The 23,103-nt window shown below is 41.4% G+C and overlaps 1 protein-coding gene across 4 annotated transcripts in view; it reads left to right on the top strand.

Annotated features, from left to right (window-relative positions):
* Positions 1-22,387, top strand: part of HSPBAP1 (HSPB1 associated protein 1) — a 38,336-nt gene extending 15,949 nt beyond the window's left edge. For 3 of the 4 annotated variants that reach the window (XM_087732351.1, XM_087732354.1, XM_087732353.1), the window contains 6 exons: positions 2,479-2,663; positions 6,817-6,953; positions 10,114-10,285; positions 17,573-17,656; positions 20,012-20,122; positions 20,333-22,387. In XM_087732351.1, coding sequence (XP_087588477.1) covers positions 2,479-2,663; positions 6,817-6,953; positions 10,114-10,285; positions 17,573-17,656; positions 20,012-20,122; positions 20,333-20,890 — 1,247 coding nt within the window. In that variant the 3' untranslated portion in view covers positions 20,891-22,387. The remainder of the gene's footprint in view (positions 1-2,478; positions 2,664-6,816; positions 6,954-10,113; positions 10,286-17,572; positions 17,657-20,011; positions 20,123-20,332) is intronic. The other variant, XM_087732352.1, reaches the window with a different exon arrangement.
* Positions 22,388-23,103: the final 716 nt, after the last annotated feature.

Genomic DNA, 23,103 nt, shown 5'->3' with positions numbered 1-23,103 from the left:
CAGAGGTTCTACCACTAAGTATGGTGAAAGAATTTAGACCTCTGAGGTTTGATATAGAGAGGGACTGCAAAGGTGGCTATAGACTCAGTAGCTGAATAGGAGGCTGAAAATATAATACAAACACCATATGCTGCATAAACGTCACATAAGGCTGAGATTTGAGGTTGTTATTGGAGTTGGATCTGCATGGACCTTTTTTTTGGTTTGTGAGTGTGCCTGTGCTTTGTTATAGTATTAAATGGCTATTCTTTGCTTAGATTATTTGTTTAAATAATTTTAATTCCCCAGCAGCTGTGAATAGACATTTGGTTTTCTTTTAAGTTTAAAGAAATGGAGGAGACATTTCACTTGCATTCTTACTGGAGCTTTAGCTTTATTTCCTAAGGCTATCATCCTTTTTTTTTTCTACATTTCCCTTAGTATACATTGCAAACACTGTCTTTCTGAGTAGAACAGAATTGACATCTGTTAGGACCAAACCTTAACTAAGGAGGGGAGCTGCTTCCTCCAAAAAGCACTTGTTCCCTCTCTCCCTCCCTTTGGTTTCAGTCTGTGGCATTAGGTGGGAGAGAGGAGGACTGTCATGCTTTCAGTCACCATGTCATCAGACAGCACTGATAGCTTACTTTAGACTTATGTGGCTTAATCTACAATTTATCAATTACAAAACATCTTCAGCTTTTAGTCATTAAGTATTAGCAAACTGGTTAATAATATTCTTGCTTTCAGCAGCCCATTGCTAACATTTTCACGGTAATTGCAGTCTACAAATCCATCTAAGCAATCTGCCCAGATTGCCCAAATACATTTTTTATTACTATTTATTCTTCCATAAGCACCCACACCTTGGTACTGAACAAGTTATGAATTAAACCAAGAACCCTGCACTGAGGAGACTGTATCCTAGAAGATAGTCTTGCCTTTCATAGCTGGATTTTTTTAAATGAAGCTCAGAGTGAAATACACTGTGAGGTAGAAAGAGGCTTTAAAATTCTTGCCTTTGAAACACTTGCTCCTGAGTTATCTTGGAAAATAGGCAGTGTCCTAAGCACTCTTTTTTCTCATCAAAACAATACAGATATTAAGCCACCTTCAGTAGTGCTTGTATCTTTTATCTAATCTTTCCATCAGACCATCTTTTAGTAAAACCATGTGCACTGCATTAATGACTGGGTATCAGGAGAGGGCATTGGACTGCAACACAGACAGGGAATCAGATACAGGGGGGTTTGGTTTTTGCAGGTGATTTACATGTCTTGTATGCAGTTCTTCGGTAGGGAGCCCTTCTACTGCACAGACCCAGGTTATGGATTGCTCAATAGTGGGGCTTATCTGACATTTTTAGTTAATGAATTTGATAGTGAGGGGAAGGAAAACCACTACATAGGCTACTACGATGGAAAATGGCAAAATGATAGTGATGAAGGTTTGTAAAAACTGTTCTCCCACCCAAAGGGAATAAGAACAAATGAATGAGACTCTATGGGAATTGCTGCAATAACAAAATGAGACCAGTAAAGAATGAAGACCTGCTGCTGCACAACAGTGAAAGGATCCCATTTCTGAGCAGCTCTATGCAAGTTACACAGGTTACATTGCAGCTCCGTCATTGTCATTCATGCAGGCTGCAGTAATTTTTTCCCAGTAGTAGATATAGTAAAGTAATTTTTTTTTTAACATTGGATAAGTCTCTTTGAAGCTGGCACAATTAGCGGCTGTGGGAAATGAAGATCTCTGATTAACCACAATTAAAGTATGCTGTGATGTAGGTTATCTTGTAGGCCTTCCAAGTGACCTGACCTTGAGCTGAAAGGCTGTATCAGTCAGCCTGACCAGAGCATGACAGGAGCAAAACACTGCTGGTAAATACTTTTTATGTCTGCCAAGGAACACCGCAATATGCTTTTGTCAGTCCCAAATGAAAAATAAGGACGCACAGCATTTTAGATGGATCATTGGCACGCGTGTGGCTCCATAATTTGCTTCTTATGCATTACTGTGCTGATTTGGTTATTGCTTTAGGGAAAGAGAAAGATGAACATGTCCATCTACATAAATCCACGGAGACAAAATAAAGGGTACAGAAATACTTGTGTGCACATTTGCAGTTCACACTTAAGAAGGGAGATGAAGCAAAGGACAGGCTCTCAGTTGTTTAGGGAACTTGGGCATATTATTGAGTTACTGTGCTGAAGGGTGCCTTGCACATGAACAACAGTAAACTATTGGTGTGCTTTACCTCACAGCAAGTTCAAGGTAACAGACAGTCACTTAAAGCTTAATGAAAAAGCAATAGTCTCAGACTTTAATTATGAGTTAGGTGATGGGAACCATTTTGTTGACCAGAGTCAAATCACCTAGTCCCACTTAGTATCTCATGTTGCATTTAAACAGAGCTGAGAGAGAAACTACATATTATTTTTACTGGTTCTGTGCTCAATGCTCATGTAATATTTGACTTTTCTTTCATTGCTCTAGTCCCCCAGTTTGAAACCAAGTGTAGCTACGTGAAGGCTACACTTGAAGAGTTTTTGGCTTGGAGTTGTGGGCAGCCTTCTTGTCTCTCTGGACCATTCAGTTGTTACGAGTACTCCAAATATTGGGCTTACGCTGACTACAAATACATTGCCAGGATATTTGAAGACAAGCCAGAAATTTTCCAGGTAAAACATTAATGTTATCTCTTCCTAGTTTAATCATTGCAAATTATCTAGTGTAGCTTCCGAAACCTCTACTGCTATCCCCTCTCTGCTCCTTTGGCTGTTTATTTTAAAATTTTGAAATAAAAGCTATTGGCTCTCAGGCTAACAGAGAACTAGTACCAAGTGGCAGCCATCTAAAATTCTGGGTCTCCTTATATGCTTAAAAACAACACCACAAGTGACAAAAACAACTACCACATTGGCAGCACTCCCCTTCCCATTTAGCCCAGCATCATTTTGTGACTGGGAAGGCTTGGGGAGTGCTGAGTCATGTGTGTGACCACTGCAGCTGAACACCTTCCCTGCACCTCTGCTGCAGGTATGAAAGTGAGGTGGGAATGGGGTGTGGAGATGACAGGCAGCCAACAGGCCTGGCATGTTGCAAACTTGAGACCCTGCTGCTGCCCCAGATCCACCTTGTACCCGAATGGTACCCAAATTAACATCTCCACTCAGGAGAGAGGATTTGATGGCATGGATTCACTTGTAGCAACAAGACTCTAGCATGGTTTTGCTTTGTGTTTTGCCTTGTGGCTCATTTTCTCAAGTAGCACAGTTCCTTCCCTTAATATGTTTAGATTAACTGTTTGTGAGGAGGAGAGATTCTGAGTCTGCAGGATTATTATACCTTGATTGTCTGTGGAGGCAGTAGAATACATGAAGTAACCTGTCCATGGAAGTACATAACCTATGGTAATTTCCAAATGCAGGTATTAGGACACCTACCTGGGGTATTTTCTTTTACTTTCTCCATGTCTATCTGCTGTTTCAATGTATTGGTTCTTCTACATTCCTGCTACTTCTCCTTGCAAATTGTAAGAGGGCAAAATTAAGGATAGCTATACAAAAGGTATATTTCTTCAGAAGATACAAAGAAAGAATAGTAAATGAAGCCTTATTCGTTTCTGTACTTTTAAATGTGAAGATGGAATCATAATTCCCTGCAAACACTGTGTCACTGGGATGACAGAGAGTACAAATTGATAAGCCCCCTCAAATGAATTATTTCCTCAGAAAGCATTTCCCATGCTCCTTATATGTATTTTTTTCTTTTATAGCAGTAAAATTAGCATTTTTCAGTGCTCGGTCTTTTTTCGGACTGTCTTCTTTCCCGTTGTTCTGTGGGTCGGAAGGTAAGCTTTGGGCACAGAGACCATCTGACCTTTCTTTCTCCCTTCCCTTCCCTTCCTAAGCACACTGAAACACAACCAGGATCACATAAACTTGGGCTGCACGACTCTGATACTGGGTCATGTTGTTTGAACTAAGTTGGGAGCTCCAGGGATATTTCAGGCTTTCCCAGATCTCCGAGTGACTTCCTCCGTCTGTGGTCCTGCCTTCGTTTTCTCTCTTTCTGCCTCAACAGACAGCATTTTCCTGTGTTTTATGGCACAAGGTAATAGCAGCTCAGAAGACCTGAGTAGCCTTCTGCTTCATTCGGTCAATAAAAACACACTTGAAGGAAACAACCCTTTTCCTACCTCCTTCTTCCCCTTGCCCCCATTCAAGAACAAAATTGAGGCTCCAGGAACTGCATTTCTGTGCAGGTGTCACTCCACAACCTCATCACCTGACCTATAACAAGCAACAGATTGTACTGCAATTTTAGAATAGACACACGTAATGGTTATGCTGTGGATTTTTTTTAAAGCACAATCTGGGAAGGAAAAAATCGATGGTGTTATGCAAGCAAATATGGTGTATGTCATCTGCCAGTTTCACAGGCATGGGAATGAAATGCATCCGTCGGTTCCAGACTCATATGGCTTTTGAAACACTGCTATACAATTTGTACCAGCCAAAAGAGTTCTTTGTAGAAAGTCTCTTCCATTCTTGTGTGAATTTGGTGATAACCCCTTTTTTCTTTTTAGATTTTATTTAGATTTACGTAAGGTGATTTGAAGGGGAAAAGAAGGCCAACTGCACTGTTATTTATAGTGATTAATAGGGCCATTTAGAAGTTGTTTGAAATTTAGATTGCACTGTTTATCATTTACAGTTGTGTGGGCTAAGGTAATGATTCCATTATTCTAATCTATGAGCAGTATCTAGCATCTTACATTTTTTGTTCAGTTGATATTTCATTACAGAATTTGAGATATAAATCAGAAGCAAGATATATGCATGAAGTTTAAATAGAAATGAGACCTTTTATAGTGACATACGGGTACAGATTAACTTCATTATAAGCAGCAAATGAAATAAATATAATTCACAAGTAATGTGCCATCTGTTATGGTTGGAACACCTTTTAGTGCATTTTTTCTTACCGTGGCTTTTTATTGTAGAAAAGGAACCCACTGTGACAAGATTTCAGTAATCCTACCAGTTCCTTTTCAGTTCATTGGTTAAAAACTATTTTACCCATAATCGCTTCAACTATTTACTACAGCTGCAGCATTTTCAAAAAGTTCTTTTAAATCTTATATTGATTATGTGTGCTTTCTTTCCACTTAAATTGTAAAAAAATACAAAAACTATTTAGGTGTGAGATTAAAGTGTAGAGATGGTGTTACGCTTAACTTTATCACTGAAATAGTTGTATTGGATTTTAAATTTTATGGCTGCTGAAATCTATAGGAGCAACTTTTTCTTTTTGATTTTTTGCTGCCTTTGACAAATGTTTATATTACACTTCTGCATTTTTTTCAAACGATATCTTTAAAATCAATAACTCTGAAATTCAAAATCTTTAGCAACACCTAATTTTTGGGAAGGCTATCGCTCATTCTGAGGGTTTCCTGATACAGAGTCATGGTGAAGTCATCCTTATAATAATGTCTGGCTGTAGTTTTCCTCATCCAGAGATGTTAAAAAAGGATAGTCATCCACCTGTCTGCAAGCAGCTAGCTTACATACTTAAATTAGGAGGCTAGAATCCTATTTTCTCTTTAGAGACAGCAGAAAGAGAGAGGCTTTTCCAAGGTGTGATTGAGAGTCCTTTGACAAGAGCAGGAGCCAACCTTAAATTAGGTTCCTAAAGTTAGGTGATGTGAATGACCCCGAAGTGCTTTACTGAAACGGAACAAATACCATTATCTTCCTTTTCAAGATGGGAAAAATAAAGCTCAGAGATGAAGTGATTTGCCTGAGGCCATCAGGAAGCCAGAAATTGAATCTCTGTTTCCTAAGGCTCAGTCTGGAGCTCCAGCCAAAAGGCACCAGTGTCTCTGGCCAGTATACTTCAAGTGTTTTCCAGTAAACAAATGATCAGGCCCTGCGGGTGGCAGGGTGAGCTATAGAAACATGGGAGAGCTTTATCCAAGCTATACAGAGCCATCCTGCAAAATCCTTGAACTATCTGAAAAATACCTCACTGTCCCTCATGCCAGCTGTCATCCCCAAGGAATTGCTTGTGGGAGGATCAATGGACTGGAAAGCTCCAGGATCATGTTCATAACACATGCATACCTCTTCTGCCATTTCTCGCTATGTAATTGAGTTGTTTTAAGTTCACTACCTCTGCAGTTGCAAAGGCAGGAGAAGAATGTGTTCGTTAAATAACAAGAAACTTAAAGAAACCAGCATACCACTGGGTCAGAGATGGGGTAAAGTCTGCATTTCCAGAATACATGGAGAAAGCTGAGACAGGAGCAAAGAGAGAGCAAATATGCCACATGGATTATCAGACTGGTTTGAAAGGGGAACAGGGATTTTTCCTTCCTTTCATTCTTTTTTTAAATGCCATATATCAGATTTTTTCTAAACGCAATCTTGAGCTTGGATAGATGGTTAAGAGTGGAGAAAGGAAAAAAAGAGTGAAAAGAAGGAAAAGAAACCACATATGGCTACGAGCAGTTGAGCAGTCCTTCTGTAGAGCAAGCGGGTAACTTGAGTGATACGAAAGACTGGGATGAGAACTGGAGACAGAGATCTGGGAGGCTGTGTACTCAGACAGAAAAAGAAGAAAGTCAGCAGAAGACATGCTATTAGAGAGGAGAATTTTGGAGGAAGGGGCACAGGCCATGCGTGTGGGAACCCCACCAAGGAGCTGCAGCTGCAGTGGATAAAGAGCAACTGAGCGGTGGAGGGAGAAGAAAAGAGACTCGGAGAACTAAGGGTAGGATGTGAATCAGTTCAACAGCTTACATAAATAACCATTTCATTGCTGTAGGATATAAGGTGGTCTGACTTTGGTTTTCCTGGAAGAAGTGGAAAAGAGAGCACGCTGTGGATTGGTTCTGAAGGAGCAAACACCCCCTGCCATTTGGACTCCTACGGCTGCAACTTAGTGTTGCAAGTACAAGGAAGGTAACAAGTGCATATACATACAACAAATACAGAAGAAGGTTATACTGTGCTATAAAGTTAGTTTTGGACTCTTGAGTATTAATTCTAGGTCCCAATTATTTTAGTTTTCTGAGCTCTCAATGATTGAAGAGCATCAGAACTATTCTATAGGAAATGGCAGAACTTCAAGGGGCTGGAGTTTGACTGGGGCACGGAGGTAACAATTATTTTTTCTTCTGCTTGAGGAAGATCTTTCCCAATCTGTGTGTTATGTGGTCCAATAATAAATATTTTAATCTTCCTAGTAGTTATGAATTCAGGAATTTGGAATTGGGAGATAAAGAGTTAAAAATAAAAGGCCCAGATACAAAATAGAAATAAACTACTTTAGACTTTTATGATATTCTCTGTGCAAGACCCTCTAATAGCCTGTTAGAATTAATTTAAAAGGGGAACATCAGGCTGGGAGCAGCCAGCTGTGCGCAAAGTTGAAAGGGACACTTGAGGCTCCAAGCTAATTTTGGAGCATGTGGCTTTGTTGCTATATCTTTCTGCCTGTTTGCATGCTGTCTTCTTTTTTTTTCCCTATTCTTTTTTTTTCTCCTTTCCTTGCATATTGGCCTCAGGGGGGTTTTTGTTATCTATTATTGCTAGAGTAACAAAACAAGTTGCATGCATTTTTTAGGTTTGATAGCATATAGTGGAAGGAATAATTTGCCAGTGGGATTTTAATGTGATTAATTACTCTGACATTTTATGGAACAGTAAAATCATGGTGGTCTTGTGATTGAGGTGCAGGACTGGCAGTCAGGCATGCTGGCTCCTATGCTGGGCAGTGCCACAGGTTGACTGGCTTTAAGGCCTGAGGCAAATGAATTTGTCATCATCTTATCTGTAAGAAAGGTAACTCTGTTTAGCTCTCAGGCGGGTTTTCATTCATGTTTATAAACAGCCTTGAGATCATCAGGTGAACGTGCAGCAGAGACACTCTGGAAGCCCCCCTCAGCACTGTGCTTTGCTGCAGCCAGTCCTGTAGACTTCAGATCGCATCAGTAAGCATTATGCATTGAAGTCCAGATGCTTAAGTGTATTTAGGAGCCAGAAATCTCATTGAAAACCGAGACTTGCATGCCTAAATATCTTCTAAGGATCCACCTAAATACTGGGTATACTAGATAAGTACAGTAATCTAGCAGACCTGATACCTGCCCTGCTGCTTTGATCTCTACCTTCAGGTGTTGAACTTGAGCCAGAGTCCACCATCACGTAGCAATTTTACCTGCCTTCCCAAGACATTTCCTCCCCCTCTGGTAGAACAAAATCCTTGTTCCTCTTAGGGAAAGAAGGAGCCTTTGCATGGCCTGAAAAAACAAAGTTGTTTTCCTCTTCAGAGAAAAGCCTGTAAATAGATTGCAAACTTCCACCAGCTTGTGAATCCTTTGCTTCTTCAGAGCAGAAAGAGTCCCTTTTGAGACTCACAGACAAGATAGGCTTTGTAACAGAATATAAGCTTATGCTAAACTTAAATAGATTTGCCTTTGCAGGAAAGCAAGGGACAACTCCGTAGCCCTTTGTTGTTATCTTGAATTTCCTCCTTACATCCCTCAGGCTTATTAATTTGTTGCTTCATGATATTGCTTTGTCATAAGCTTGCAGGATTAACCCATGAGCCTCCTAACCTAGTTATTCTCTGCCCCTTCAGAGGTTCTCGTTTGGAGGGCAAAATAAAGTTACAATAGGGCTTCAGTTTCAGGAGAACTATTTTTTGTGCTTGCATCTAGCAGTAGCTTTGGTAATTCCCAAGAAATGTCAGCGGCCGATGGCACTTCCATCTGTGCCGATCTCTGCAGTTCTGGCTATCCTGCTATTCCTCTCCTGTTTTTGTGCCATTTGGCTGCTTTTCTCCCATTTTTGGATTTGTGACTTAGAACTGACAACCAGAAGCAGTAGACAAAAAGCAAGAAGTGAGTACCAAGGAAAGGGACAAAAAGAAAAGATCTCGCTAAAGTCTGAAACAAAGAGGAGAGCTGCTCAAATTGTCCAACTGTGCTGCAAAGTACTGCCTTTACTTTTCCATTGCTTAGTGCATGGGTCACTGTTGTACTGATTGTCTGGCACCTCTTAAATGTAATAAATTCTCCCTTTGTGTATTCCTTTCTGGTTATTTCCATCACCTAAAGTACTGCCATATAAAACTCCTATTTTTAAATAACATATGTACCTGCTAAGATATTTCATTTATAGTGCCCATAAAACTGGCACCACCAGTTCTGGCATATTCTTTTTTCTGTCTTTGATCTGATCCATGTAAGTGAAATAGAAACATTAGCTCCTGAGGACAAGGTCCATGTCTCAGCAGTGCTTGGCCATGCACTGCGGTGTGTTGAGCTGCTTCTTTGGGCACATGCAGAGCAACCTGGAACACGAGTGCCCTCATGAGCAGAACGACCCTGTCCTGCTCCATCTGGGCGTTTAGTCACTCCAGTGAGTTCTTAACCCCAGTGGCCCACACAAGCCACATTTTCATCATGTCGTACTGATATCACAAAAAAATACAGGTTTTTCAGGATGCTTATGTCTATGAATGTCTCTGGTTTTTATTTATGCCATCTGTGGCATAGGAGCATCAAGGTGAGTTTTACTCAGAATGAGGGGTTTGCGACTAACAGCCAAATAAGTACTGTAGGTGAAGATAGGAGACAGAAGATAATATCCATACCCCTTGAACGTTACCATTGTCAACACACAATGCCCTCCTTTTAAAACAAACATGGGTACAGCAGCTATTCATTCAGTGAATGCGAGTATCTTGTCTCTAACAAAACAATTTCCCCTGGTTTATAGAGGAATTTTTAATGCTCTGAGCATCTGTAAATGTAGCTCTGTAAAAGGAAGGAAGGAGTAACCAGATGGAAGAGCTTTTTTTTAAAATTTTATTTTATCTGCCTTTTAAAAATAATTTGTGAGAAGCTGTAAATCTTTTCAGTTAAAAAATTAAAAAGTGGAATATTTTAAAAACACTTTTAAGAGACAGCCTGTAAGCACTGCTTGTGTTCTCACTGCGTAGGAGATTCACACAGCGAGGCAGATTTATGTTTTATTGAAAACCTTGCTACTGCCTTTAGTTCTTTTCTGTAACTGACACGCACTGAATACATTTTTATCTTCTGTCTATTTTCAGGAAGAGATGGCACCTCTTCCCACCTGGTGACACCAGTTTCCTTTATCCCACCAGGATCCCTTATGAGGAATCCAGCATATTCAGCAAAGTCAACGTTGCCAACCCTGATCTGAAACGCTTTCCTGAGTTTAGGAACACAACAGCCCATGTGGTTACGCTCAGTCCAGGACAGGTACCATTCACATACGAGCTTTACATTACTTTAAAGATTCTAGTAAATTATTTAACTGTCTAATTAAGGGCTAGGAAATCTTAATAAATTGACTGTGGAACTTCCCTCTCCCTACAGTCTACACTCAGGCTTGATACATTTCTCTCAGCATGGGAACTGTCTTTGCTCACAGTTATTTTACTAGCCTTTTTTGTACAAAAACTGCAAACATTTGGAGAGTTAGTTCAATCGGCTGCCCCATTCCATCACAGTTCTTGCAATCACCTCCAATTTGTCTGCTTTAAAACTTTCTTGAACAGTACTCTAACCTGTCTTCTCTGAAACCAGTATGTTCCATAAAATGTGTTTGATTAATGAGCATGTAGAACCAGCAAAGGAACTCATATTTTGATAGCGAATAACCTTCACCAGGGAACATTGGCCCAACTTGTTGCTTTAATAGCAGAATATTATAATGATAATACTTGCATTTAGAGCACATACCATCCAGAGGTTTCACGGTGCTTTACAAGGATGTGAGGGTATTATTAACTGTGTTTTACTGAGAAAGTTCACTTATAAGTGCCTGCCTTATAGTCACACAGGCAGTCAGCAGCAGTATGAGAGTAGGGCTCAGGACTCTCTAATTCCTAGTCTTCTGCCGTAAATAGTGTCCTCCTTTATTTAATCAACATGGTCTGTATTTGGAGTCTGAATTACCCTTTTTCATTTGTTCAGCAGTGCGTGTCCTTGTAAAGCACTCCTGCGCATCTCAAACTGTCAGGCCTTTCCAAAGGAATTTTGCAATGTTCATTGCTCCGACTGCTTAAGAGAGTGGAGTTGCCGCTTGAGGTGCCTTCTCACCCTTCTGCTACCAGATGTTGTCACCTCTTTTGAGCTGCCAGCTCAGTGACTTGTGCAAGTGCTCCCTTGCCCCTACCTGGCCAACCTAGCTGCCTTCAACAATTGAAAGAATGGATTTTTGCTAATCTGGCTAATTTTGAGGAGGCAGAGTGAGGAGTGCTCCTGTGAACTGGTGAGATGGCAGACCAGAGCAGGACAGTAGTTTCCAACAAAAGGATGATGTCTGTCAACTGGGAAGAGTATGCTCTTCTACTGGTACAGTTGCAAATGAGGAATCTGTGATCAAACTTCATTGTTTGCACTACATTAGCTCCTAGTCATGCTCCTAAAGCAGATGATTAGTTTTCCGTTCTGCACTTTGTAAGGTTGCAGTGTTCAACACTTTAAAGCACAAAGAACAAATTTTTACTATTGATAAGAATGCCACATCCATTCAGCACTGCATTATCCATGATCCCCAACACTATTTCAATTTATAATCTCCTTTGGAATGATCAAGTATGGTAGTGAACATTTAATATGATCTTAATTTTAATTAGGCTTAAAGCAATTACAAGTTAATCTTGCTAGGAATAAAGAACTTGAGCCAGCTCAGTAATAGAAGTTGTCTGCATTGCCATGAAGGAGATACTGTTTGGATTTCTGGGGAGAAAGTAATGTAGAGGCAATGATGGAGCAGTGAGGTATTGCCTTCATGCATTTTATCAGAGCTTTTTGCATGGTGCTTTCCAGCATCTCATCCAGAAGCTTATGGGGCAGGTGGCTGGGGACTGCTGCCATTTGATGGAAAGGAAAGGAATGACCTAGAAGAACTCCTTCTAGGGAGGGGATCCCTAAATAATAACAATCTTGATACGTGCTTAGCAGTGGTTTTCATGTAGAATTAATACAATTACTGCAGAACTGCAGCCAGCTTGATTTTGTGATAACACATAGCATCTCCACTTCTTCCCAGAGGGTACGCAGAATGTTTTGGATTAGATATTGTAACAATAAAGGGTTGAAAAATAAAGACAAAGGTGTTCTTAGGTATTCAGGAGAGCAACTGCGTGTAGGGGGAATGCAGCTTTGAATATCAAAAACTTCATGTGCCTAATGCCACCTTCTGGTCGTTGTTTGCTACAAGCCATTTTTCTACACCCATTTAAGGCTTTAAAGCAGAATTCCTTCCTATAACATTGTACCAATGCACAGTGCGTACTTCAATTGCATCCTTTGTGCCCTTTCACTGTATTGTTCAGAGGTGAATCTGTTATGAATTTAGGTAGTTGGCTGAGGCTTCAGGTTTATAAGGTTTCATCCTGTACTTGCACAGTGGCTGTGGGCTGAATTTCCGCAGAGGTCTTAATACAGCTTCTGGTTTTACATTAGTGATCTGTTCTCAATACAAATTATGATAACATTTAGATATCTAACTTATTTAAATAGGCAGCTGAGTAGTTTTAGGGTTTGCAGCTGTACCTGACTGCATCCATAAAGTTACAAGCTCAAGGTGTATCACACAAATGTAGGGGCTCCTTATAAATATTTGGACCTGGTCACCTATGCGATGGTTGCAAGGCTGAGTGGTAAGTATGGAGGAGGGGGTTGAATACTGGTGGATTTGTGCTTACTGAACTAGTGAGTTTTCACCCAAACCATTAGTATTTTGTTTTATTTGTTTGTAAATTCTGCAGTATTTCTAGTAACGCCTTGATTGTTTTCATAAATATACAAATACTGCTTAAAAGATCGCAAACGGGGCAAAACACATCTGTTCTAGTATCTTCCACCCCACGCTCTGGGACAAGTGTTAAGAGAGTTAGGGTAAGATCTTCTACCCTCAACTTAACCCCCGTCCAGGACCGAAGTCCTGTCTGCCATCAGTGGAAAGAACCTGGCACCTCTACAAGGTGATTCATCCTCCCTGTCTTATACAGTTACAGTCCTGCAGGAACATTCATCCCATCTTGTCTTTCAGCACAGGCCATAAAAGAAGCCTACACACACAAATGCTTAACTTTTTTGATGATTAAAAATAGGAGAGATAAATCCCACCTCAAAAGGCTACAAAAAACTGAGATGCTGTACAAGTACAAAAGCATTGATCATTCTTTCCTCTGCTCACTTCTCACCAGCTTCTTGCTTCCTTCCTGCTTGCTAATGTAATTGTTCTTAATCCATCTTCCTCTTAATCCATATCGCTAGACAATGGTAAAAAGACAAGACAGTGCATCTCAGCTTGCCTGAATGTAGACATATGAGGCTCCACATATCTGACCTCCTAAGGGAGAGCAAGCACCTCGTACACTGGGCTCCCGCGAGCAATGCCATTCCCTCTCACGCTACCCCAGACCGGAGGGGTAGAGGACACCAGGACCCACGCTCTTACAGGCAGCGCTCAGCTGCCCTGCTGCCTGCTCTCCTGGTTCCTGGCCCTGTGTCCCAGGTGCAGCCTGGAGCCAGAGGAGCTGCAGTGCAGCTCTAGACACCAGAGATGTGAGGAAAGGCCTAACTGAGCTAGTCTCAGAGGCACGTTGAGTCTGAGAAGGATGCTCCCTTCCAGCCTTGAAAAACATTGTCACAGTACGGGAAGAGTGATAAAAAGGTGTTGTAGTAAGTCAGGAAATGCAGTAATTCAAATTTTTTAAAAGGCAATAAAATGTTCTAGTTCAAAGTGTATGAAATACTTTTTAAGAGAGTTTGCAGTGAAAAACTGCTTTTGTTGGAAAAGAGTTTAAGTGATTTTAGTAAAGGAGAATTCAGTTGTCTGCAGCATTATGCATAGCAGATGGTTGGTAATTCTGTTTTGGGGAAGGAAGAGGGGATTTTCATGTGGGAGACTACAGAGCTGGCCCCAAGTCACCCCATAGGGAAGGCTGTGTTCAACATGGCAGACAGCCCAGCTCGTCCTCTAGACACCAGAAGTATCATCTCCATCACAGAAGAGACAGAGAATTTGGTGATGAAAATACCACTCAGGCTGCAACACGCATGGAGAGCCCCATGAGTGCACAAAAAGTCAGGCAAACCAAAGGTGAAAGCTGCCAGTTCCTGACTCTACTTTTCCATCTCTTCCCTGTGCTTCCCTCAGTCCCTCGCCTGGGTCCCCACGGACACAGCATGTTAACAGCCCCATTCCCTCCCTGTTCACAGTGCTTCTCCCCCGGGCTGTGTCTGTGTTTCTGCTGTCAGTGGCCCTGGGCGCTCTGTTTCAGGAGGTGGGAAGACACCAGCTCAGGAGGGAGGCAGGGTAAGAAGCACCTTCCTAGCACCAGGGCAGCCAGGCACCGGCTGGGATGGGGCATGGGCTAGGGTGGCAGCACTCCCACGGAGTCCTCACACGATGCTCCCACACGTTGGCTATGCATTTATTTATTTTATTTTATTTTTCATTGCCAGGGTTGCAAGCAGCTCTGGGATTTGCTTGGGCCCCACAACAGCCCTCCATCTTTTTCTTGCCATCACAGTGGCGTTCTTTGGTGTCTCCTTTTCTTGCACATTTACCCAGATATCTTCTCCTAATGAGCAGGGATTTCTTGGTATAATATTTCACTTCAGGATATGCTCTCTTTTTGAAGCAATTCCACCTTTGCCCTACCTTTGCACTGTATTGAGTTAGTCATGTCCATTGAGAATTTAAACCTGTTCTGTTCTCTGTGCTGTACAAGACTTCAGCATTGCTCCACTTGCTCTCTCAACTGTTCTCTTCGTTTCTTTCCTCCTGTTACAGACTAGAAATTAATTTTATCTTTTCTGGGATTTCTTTCCTACTTTGACTTCATCTGCTACATTTGCCTATCACTAGCCTAAATATTAAAATTATCTGATTGGTTGCTGTCTATATCAGAATCTTCCCAGCCCACAAAGCTAGATATAGTCTGTAGAAAGCAGGCTAACACAAAGTTATCTCTTATCTTGGAATAGTTCTGTCTTGCTCTTGCACTTTACATTTTCCCTGTAAAATGTTTGCTGCATTTTTTGGTGTGTGTGTTATTTCACTGTGGTTTACTTTCACATTTCCTATTGAAATGTCATTCAAATGTAGCTAAATCTGTGCCCCATAGTCATAAAACATATGGAAGTCTGCATTATTTTATTGTGGAACTGATAGTTGGGAGGATGTTTTGGTTTTGTTGTGGGGTTTTTTTGCTTCTAGTTTGCAAACTGAGAAGAATACTAATTTGTAAAGGTAGAAGAATCCTAATTCTCTCTTTGCTGGATTATTTTGTTGGTCTTCTGTTAGTTCTGCTGCTCCTTTGCCAGCTTTATTTTTTTTGTTTTAATTACTTTTTTTCCATTTTTTCATCTTCCTTAAAGTTTTAGTCTTTTTGCTTTTTGATAATTTCAGTATTCTTGCTGCCATAAATCCTTATTTTAACAAGCATAAGCTTGCCCAAAAATAAAGAGGGAGAGCAAGTATCTTTATGGTACCTGTTTTGCCTCTTTGAGTCACAGCTCTGTAGCTGCTCTATAAATTGCATCAGCAAACAGTGCCAGCTACAGAAATATGCAACTTTGCAGTTATTACCCTTAACGTGCTGGCAAGTAAAATCTGATCAGTCTCTCCAAAGACCAACTTCCTCCTCTTTGGTTTGAAAAGACTGGACTGGTTGGGGGGGATTGTATTTTCCTCCTAGCTATACCTCCTCTTTCCAAAGCAATTCTGTCTCTACTTTGCACATGAACCATGTCAAGCCAGCATGTTCCATTCCTAATTTCTATCTTGGTTTTTCCAGGCAGCCCATCTTACTGAAACATTTATACACTTCCCTTAATTTGCCTCTTGCTTTTGTTCCCTTGCTACATACTCTCTCTGCACCATACCCTAATTCCCTAGTGTCTTCATCCACTTCTCCAGCATGTTGCAAGCTCCCTCTTCCTATGCAAGTCTCAAAGTAAGGACCCCGTTGCTGGAAACAGCTACTTACTCCAGAATTGATGCTGCCTTCTGCTGTACACCAGAATTTTCCAGGTTTCACCATTATACCCTGTCATTTGGACAGCACCCAGATTCTTTAACAGAGTGCAACGTAAGATCTCCTGTACAGCAGATGAGTGTGTTTTGTACGATTCTGCCGTCAATGAAACATGGGCAAACACTTGCTAACAGATAAACCCATTGCAGCTAATGCATCTGCACTTTTCATTTAAAGTGTAGGTTTCTATGATAGAAGCACCACTCTGAAACTTGTTCTGCGTAGAAAACACGTTCTGGCTTCAGTCTGTGCAGGGTTTTGTACACTTTTAGATGTCAGGAATAATTAATTGGTGATATTTTTTAAATAATGGCCCTCCACAGACTGACTTCCTTCTGTTTTGTATGCTGTACTGGATTAAAGTACAATTTCCAAATGTTTTCGACCTTTAGAGAGCCAATGCTTTTTTTGTGTGACTTAAATTGAAACCTGTGGAGAACATTGTGTCCTGTGGCCCAAAAATGATTCTGCTCTGACTGTCCTGTAAGTAAGTGTTTGCAGGACTGGGGCCTCACTCATTGTTTCCTATACAGACATTTTCTCATTAGTCATGTTTTGATATAATGAAGCACAGGGCTGTCTAGGTAGCAGAACATTCTTTTAAGCAGAACATTCTTTGTCTACCAAGAAAAAGAATTGTCTGCAATTCAGATACAGATCATTGCTTCACTTTCTCCATTCTGAAGTGTATATTTTTATCCGTCTCTGACCATTTTTATTCCCTGTCGAAAACCATCTTTTATGCTTTTCTTGATAGCTCTATGTTAATCTAACGTTCAGTAATCTGTAAAGCTTGTACTATATCATCAAAACAACATTAATGTCTTTGTACCATAACAGCCATGGGTTAGAATCAATTTTATGTCACAGTTATCATCCTGATATAGTTGCAAAGCTCTGATCTAAACCAGATCGTCACGATTTCTGGGACACCTTCTTTTAAAAGCCTATCTACTAAAAGTGAGAATTTTACTACTGGTGAGTATTTACCAGAATTAAAGCCACATACTGTTAATCACCTAGATGAGCATTAGGATACCTGCTTTTTGGGGAAGCCAGCTGGCAGTCCTTCTAAAGGAATAGGAAGTCTGCTCAGTTGGAGAGTCAACAAAAGAATTCTTGCTTGGCTGAAACTTTCTCTAAAGCCCTGCTCTAGTGCTACACCAGCTGCACTGCTGTTGTACAGCCAGACCATGCTTACCTAGAGCAGCTATAAGGTTACAGTCCTGCTTCGTATGAGAAGCAGTTTGGATGAGAGGTAGTTCTGGATCATGTCTACTTCTTATATGATAATATTGATACAATGGGAGGAGAGAGTGGGCATTTAAGTCTTGAGAAAAGGCTCTTTAGAAGAAAGAAATAAACATCACCACCCACCCCTATTCCTTGCCTCATTCTGCCTCTGCATCCCACATCACCTTAATTAAAACACCTTATCTTTCTTCAAGCCTCTGCTAGTTCCCTAACACGATGTCTGTGATTCCAGGTCCTGCTCGTTCCAAGGCACTGGTGGCACTATGTGGAATCCATTGACCCCATCACTATCAGCATAAACTCTTGGATTGAACTGGTATTTTCCTTTTTATGTCATGGTGATGTAGCACTTCTATGTTTGCATATATTATAAAGAGTAGGAAAGCTGACACAAATAATCCTGTCCCAGATTTGATGACCTCATGAGACACTTTTGAGTAGTTTCAGTGGTGTTTACATTTACATAGCATCTTTCAGCCTCAGGATCCCAGAAAACTTTGCAGACTTGCATGTTCTACTAGCATCATTTGTCAGCCACCCCTAAAATGCAGCTATGCTTTGCCAGTAGCACAACATTCAATTCAAGGTTTTTGCTAGAGAAAGTGGGGGGAGAAAAAAAAGAAGCATCTCTAGCAAGAAAACAGTGAAAAGAATATGACCTGAGCAGAGAAATGATGTCACTCAGAACTCAAGCTGTGTTTCCTGCTTAGCTGCATGGAGCAGGAACTTTTGTAAGGACCAAGGCTGAAGTATTTTGTCCCTTGCCTGCCAGGTCCAGCCCTATAGGGTGTGCTGTATTCAGAGGCTGGTGAGGGAAGAGCCCTTATGGATACAGTTTTTCCTGAAGAACCTTCCAGGGTTCCAGATCTGAAGCCCCAGTTCAGCAGAAATCACATGCAAGTTTACCTCAATCAGGCAAACAATTAAACACAAGCTAAACTTTTCATGTCCCATTTCTTATGGACTAGCTAGCTTTGTGCTGAATAAGGGATGACAAAACAGGAGCTTCACCTAAGCTAAATTAGAATTTAAATCAGATTAATGTGATAGGAAGTGGGTGGCAGAGGATTTTTGAATTTTCATTTCTCTGTGATAGTTTTCATTTGCCTGGAGTTGGATTTTCTCAAGTACTTAATTAATTTTCTTTTCTCCAGGCTTTGATTTTTCTTGCTCATGTTCACCAGTATGTATGGGATGGTTCCAGGGATATCATCTCAATGCTCCAGACGGTTTTCCGATTCAAATTACTTTATCATTAATCCTCGCTTAATATAGAAAAGACCCTTTGAAATGCCCTGTGAAAGCTACCTACCTAAAATACTTATTGCCTTTTTTTTTTTTTTTTTTTTAAAAACTTTTATTAGACTGGAAATCTGCAGGGGAATGAACACATGTTCAACTGCTGTTCAAAGACTACACGATGCATTTCTTATACCAACCTCAAACCAAGCATTTGCAGAGTAGAGGAACTCACTTGGGTGTTTCCCTCATGGAGAAATTTTCCAGAGGAGACGATGTATTTAGAAAGGACAGCAGGCTGACAGCCCACGCTGAGTTCTTATATAGCCCTAAGTACAGTCAGGCTTCATCCAGTACCAGAGAAAGCACCAATAGCATTCTAGAGCAACCATTTAAGCCTGCCTTAAATTTGAGCAGCCTTTAAGGTAATTCAGAGGAACTGGCTGCATGCCCTGTGTTTGGAAATACCCTGATGTCACCACACACACACTTGTACCCTAAGCTGTGCCTCACAAATTGTCCCCCTCTGGAGGAGTAGGTCAGGACTGGATCAGTTGTGCCAGGCTGGGTGGTGCATTAACTATAGCATTTCTAGATGTTCTTAGGTGCTGCAAGTAAAAAAACCAAAACAAACCAGTGAAGCTAAACTCTATGGCTTTTCTGGTCATAAAGGTCTTGCAGAAGTCACCAAGATCCCATTTGGTGGCAGTGAGAGGAGGTAGTTGTGTATGGCATCACAAGCAGAGGAGTGTTTGCTGGATCGTGCTAATGAATGACACAGACACTCCCCCTCCCTAAATACCAAAAGCTGCAATAGCTATGCTTGTTTATGGCAACCCAGCTGAAAGTTCCTTACAGAAATTATCCCTACAGCTGATGATGGCAGCACTGTTAGGTGTTGAGCAATCCATCTATAAAACTAAATTCTGACATGGATGCTAAAAGACAATACCGAGAACATTTCCATTACCAGATCAAGCAGTTCTTGCTTGCAGCTGTTACCAGCTACTTTCATATTGACAGATGTGAAACATGCCAACATTTATAGTCCTAGTGAAACCATTAACTATATTGGCAAGACTTTAGATAGAAGTTTAATTTGTTTTCAGCTGGATGGGAGCTACTCAAAGTATTCCTTGCTTCCTAACATACTCTCTTGCAATCAGTACAACCCTGTTATTCAGCAGACCAGGATGAATACCAAGAGTGCAACACCTTAAATAATTTCTGTGCTGTTACTCATGTGGGGCTGTATGCATGTGTAGGAGCATCAGAAGCCTGAAGCCTTTCACTGACTTCACATACACGAGTACGGCTTTCAAACTAAGGCCACCCAGAGCTTCCACAACTAAGTTCTTCCCAGAGCTTCCACGTTTCTGCAGAGACCCAAGTGCTAACCTGTTTCCAAACACTTTCTGTTCCCTTGAGGCAGGATGCAGATCATGAAGCCCGTGTAGAAGAAGCAATAACTCGAATGCTGGTATGTGCCATAAAATCAGCAGAAAATCCTGGTGATGGAGATCTCTGGCTAAATCCCACAGAGGTAAGCCCTCGCTTGCTCCCATTATAGCAGCGATAACAGAGAATTGCTGACATTTTGCTTAGTTCCCCCTGAGTCTTTCTGCTGCCTGAGAAAAATAATTTCAAAATTCCTTCCCTTCATGTAGCAAAAGTAATTCATGGAATATAATCATGCAACACTGAATTGAAACATATCTCCTTTTAACTGAGCGTATCCTGGGTGTTTTCTTAGGTTGAGGCAACATCCCATGAAATCAATCTTCAGTACCTGAATAAAGCAGTGTCTGCATATTTCAAGTTTCAGAAGGCAAGTGTGTCAGAGCAGGCACGTCCCAGCAGCACTGACGCAGAGCAAAGGACAAGCGCCTCGTGCAAGAGGAAGAAAAGGGAAGTTGGCTGTGAACCAGAGTGTTGCAGATCACTAACCCATGAATTTGGCTTTTCAACATTTAAAGCAGAAAAGTTGCAGAAAATACCTTTTGGACCTGATCTTATTCAAGTTTTACCACAGTCTCAAGAAACAAGCTCGATGGGTGTGGTTGCAGTTGAAGGTGATGGTAGAGATCTTCTCCATGAAAATGAAGGAGGACATTTTGGAAAATCACACTGCACCAGGAAGCAATTGGTAATGAGTAATGACTGTGAAACACCTGCACATCAAATGGATTCGGACGGCAGTCCGAATCCCTCACAAACAGCCCTTTCTACCAATGATTTGCTAGACTGCTTGGTTAATCCACATGTCATCAGCTTAGTGGCTCGGCTGCTGTTGGAGAGAACAAGAGTTTAGCACCAGAGTGCTTTATCATTTCTGAAATAAAGAAATCAAATAGCAGCCCTGTTCTGGGTGTTTTAAGCTCAGTAATAATTGAATGTTTCATTTCAAATAATTCTTAGGTACAGACATACACAGTTAATTGTTACGTGGCAGATTGAAGTTGAGCTGAAAGAAGAATAACTGGTTAATGATGGCTGGAAAGAGAATGATGTGTTTAGTCAGAGCGCTCCTCAGTGTTACGAACAAAACAGAGCCTACACAGTTATAATCCCCTCTTCTTGTGTGGATGGGATCTTTAAAATGTTTCTGCACAGCTGTCCCCAGCTGATGCTCAGAGCTGTAGAACAAGCAGGCTCTGCATTTCAGGGGGTAACAGCATGGGCTGAAATTCCTCCTGGATTAAGTTTGCTAGACCTGAACTGCCAGAAGGGGGTGTGTCATGTTCTTGCAGGGGCTTCTTGGGGATTTTTGTTTGTTTGTTTTTGTTTTTCTATCTTTTAAACTGGAGCAGCCTAACTGTACTGACTGACAGCTTCAGTCTGAGCACCTTCACTGCCCCAGGTAGCAGGCAAACCAGCTCTGGTCTCTGCTCTCAAGCATCCGTCACCACAGCAGTGAATCCTGCAAGCAGCAGTCCCTAGGAATGACTGTGGCTTAGCTGTGTTGAAGAGGTACTGCAGCACTTCATGCTTCACAGCTGGGGTCAGAATTGGAAAGCAGACTTGAAGCTAGATGCATTTGGTCCATGTCTACGTTCAAGTAATAGACTTGATTCATCCCCACAGGCATGGGGATTGCAGTTTGCACCTTCCTGAGAGGAAGGCTCATCCCAGCAAAAAAGATTAGTGCTCTGGGCCTCAGGGTGGGCAACTTAAGTCCTTAAGAGGCGCACCAGAGACACCGAGCCCTGCACTTGCTCACACCCCTCTGCTGCCAAAGCTGGTCAGTGACTGGAGGGCTGAAACAAGACTTCTGTGCTGTCCTTCAACATTGCGCTTTCCAGGGCTGAGGAGATGCAGAGTAGCATCACGAGCAAAACAAGCATGGCTTGGCAATAGGCTCAGGAGGTGGTTACATAGCAGAGGGGGGCTAAGAGTGGGAGAAGGTAGACTGACTTACTGTGGACTGCAGCCTTTGACCACATTTAAAGTAAAATGGTCAATAAGTGACCAGTTGACCACTTCAGAAATAGTAAGTTCAAATAAACCTAACCTCCGCCAGGAGGTACTGCACTCACTAATGCATCTACTTCCTTCCACAAAGTGGCATCAGTTTTGTCACAAAGCTCTAGGAGGGAGTGAGAAAAAAGCCCTTAGCAAGAAAGTGGCCTTCAGCTGGTTCAGAAACACTTGAAGCTGGAAGACAAAAGGCCATCGGGAAGTTACTGTTATCATTTATTTAAAGCCAGATGAGCACAGTTCCCTACGTCTAAGGAACAAAACAAAGCAGTTATGACTTTCTAGCCTTTGTCCTACTCTTTACCATAACAATAAAAATTTAATTACTTTTTTCTTTTGGTTGTAAGTGGCTGCTGTACAACACCACCCTTTCTTCAAAGTATAGTAGTCCTTGGGTTTGTTTTTGAAGGCTGGATGGTCCTTTGATTAAAAGGTTATGGAACTTGAAAATATAGGGAAGAAGGTGAATTAGCACTGAAGCTGTACGTGGAGGCTTGAAAAAAAAAAAACGGGAAAGAAAACTGCTGAGATCTCATGGGATGCTCTCACCTCCTCTGCTTTCCGTCTGTGGTGGCAACAGAGAATAGTGTTTGCCCTACCCATAGCTTCTGAGGGGTTCTTCTGGGACACCTCTTGTGCAGCCTTTGCTTTCAAAACTTATCTTTGCTCATGTCTACTAGCACCTACAAACTGGTTTCTGTCATTAACCTGTTTCCACATTCATAACCCAGCACCACCAGCCCTCCTTTGCCTGATGCCTATTCCCTGATAAATACATGAAAGCTAGCGCTGTTTTCACAAATACCACCTTCCAGCAATTTATAGTTGAAAAATCATGATGTCAAAGGTGCTTTCCTCTCTGCTTTTATCCAGATTGCGGGTTGGCAGGGCCCTGACGGATGATGGTAAGTGCTCTAGATATGCACCAACAGGTCAGAAATCCAGGAAAACTTGCCATTTAAACCCCCCCTCCCCCCCAAAAAAAACCCTAATAAACTTGGATTAAATTGAAAAGGCTTGAATGTTCACATTTAACAAGCACAGAAA

This window comes from Nipponia nippon, unplaced genomic scaffold (genome assembly GCF_047370975.1).
Source record: "Nipponia nippon isolate SJK-2023a ecotype South Korea unplaced genomic scaffold, ASM4737097v1 scaffold_5, whole genome shotgun sequence".
In the NCBI taxonomy this organism is placed as follows: Eukaryota; Metazoa; Chordata; class Aves; order Pelecaniformes; family Threskiornithidae; genus Nipponia; species Nipponia nippon.
Note: the sequence above shows the minus strand (reverse complement) of the source record. Positions and strands in the feature narration are given on the sequence as shown.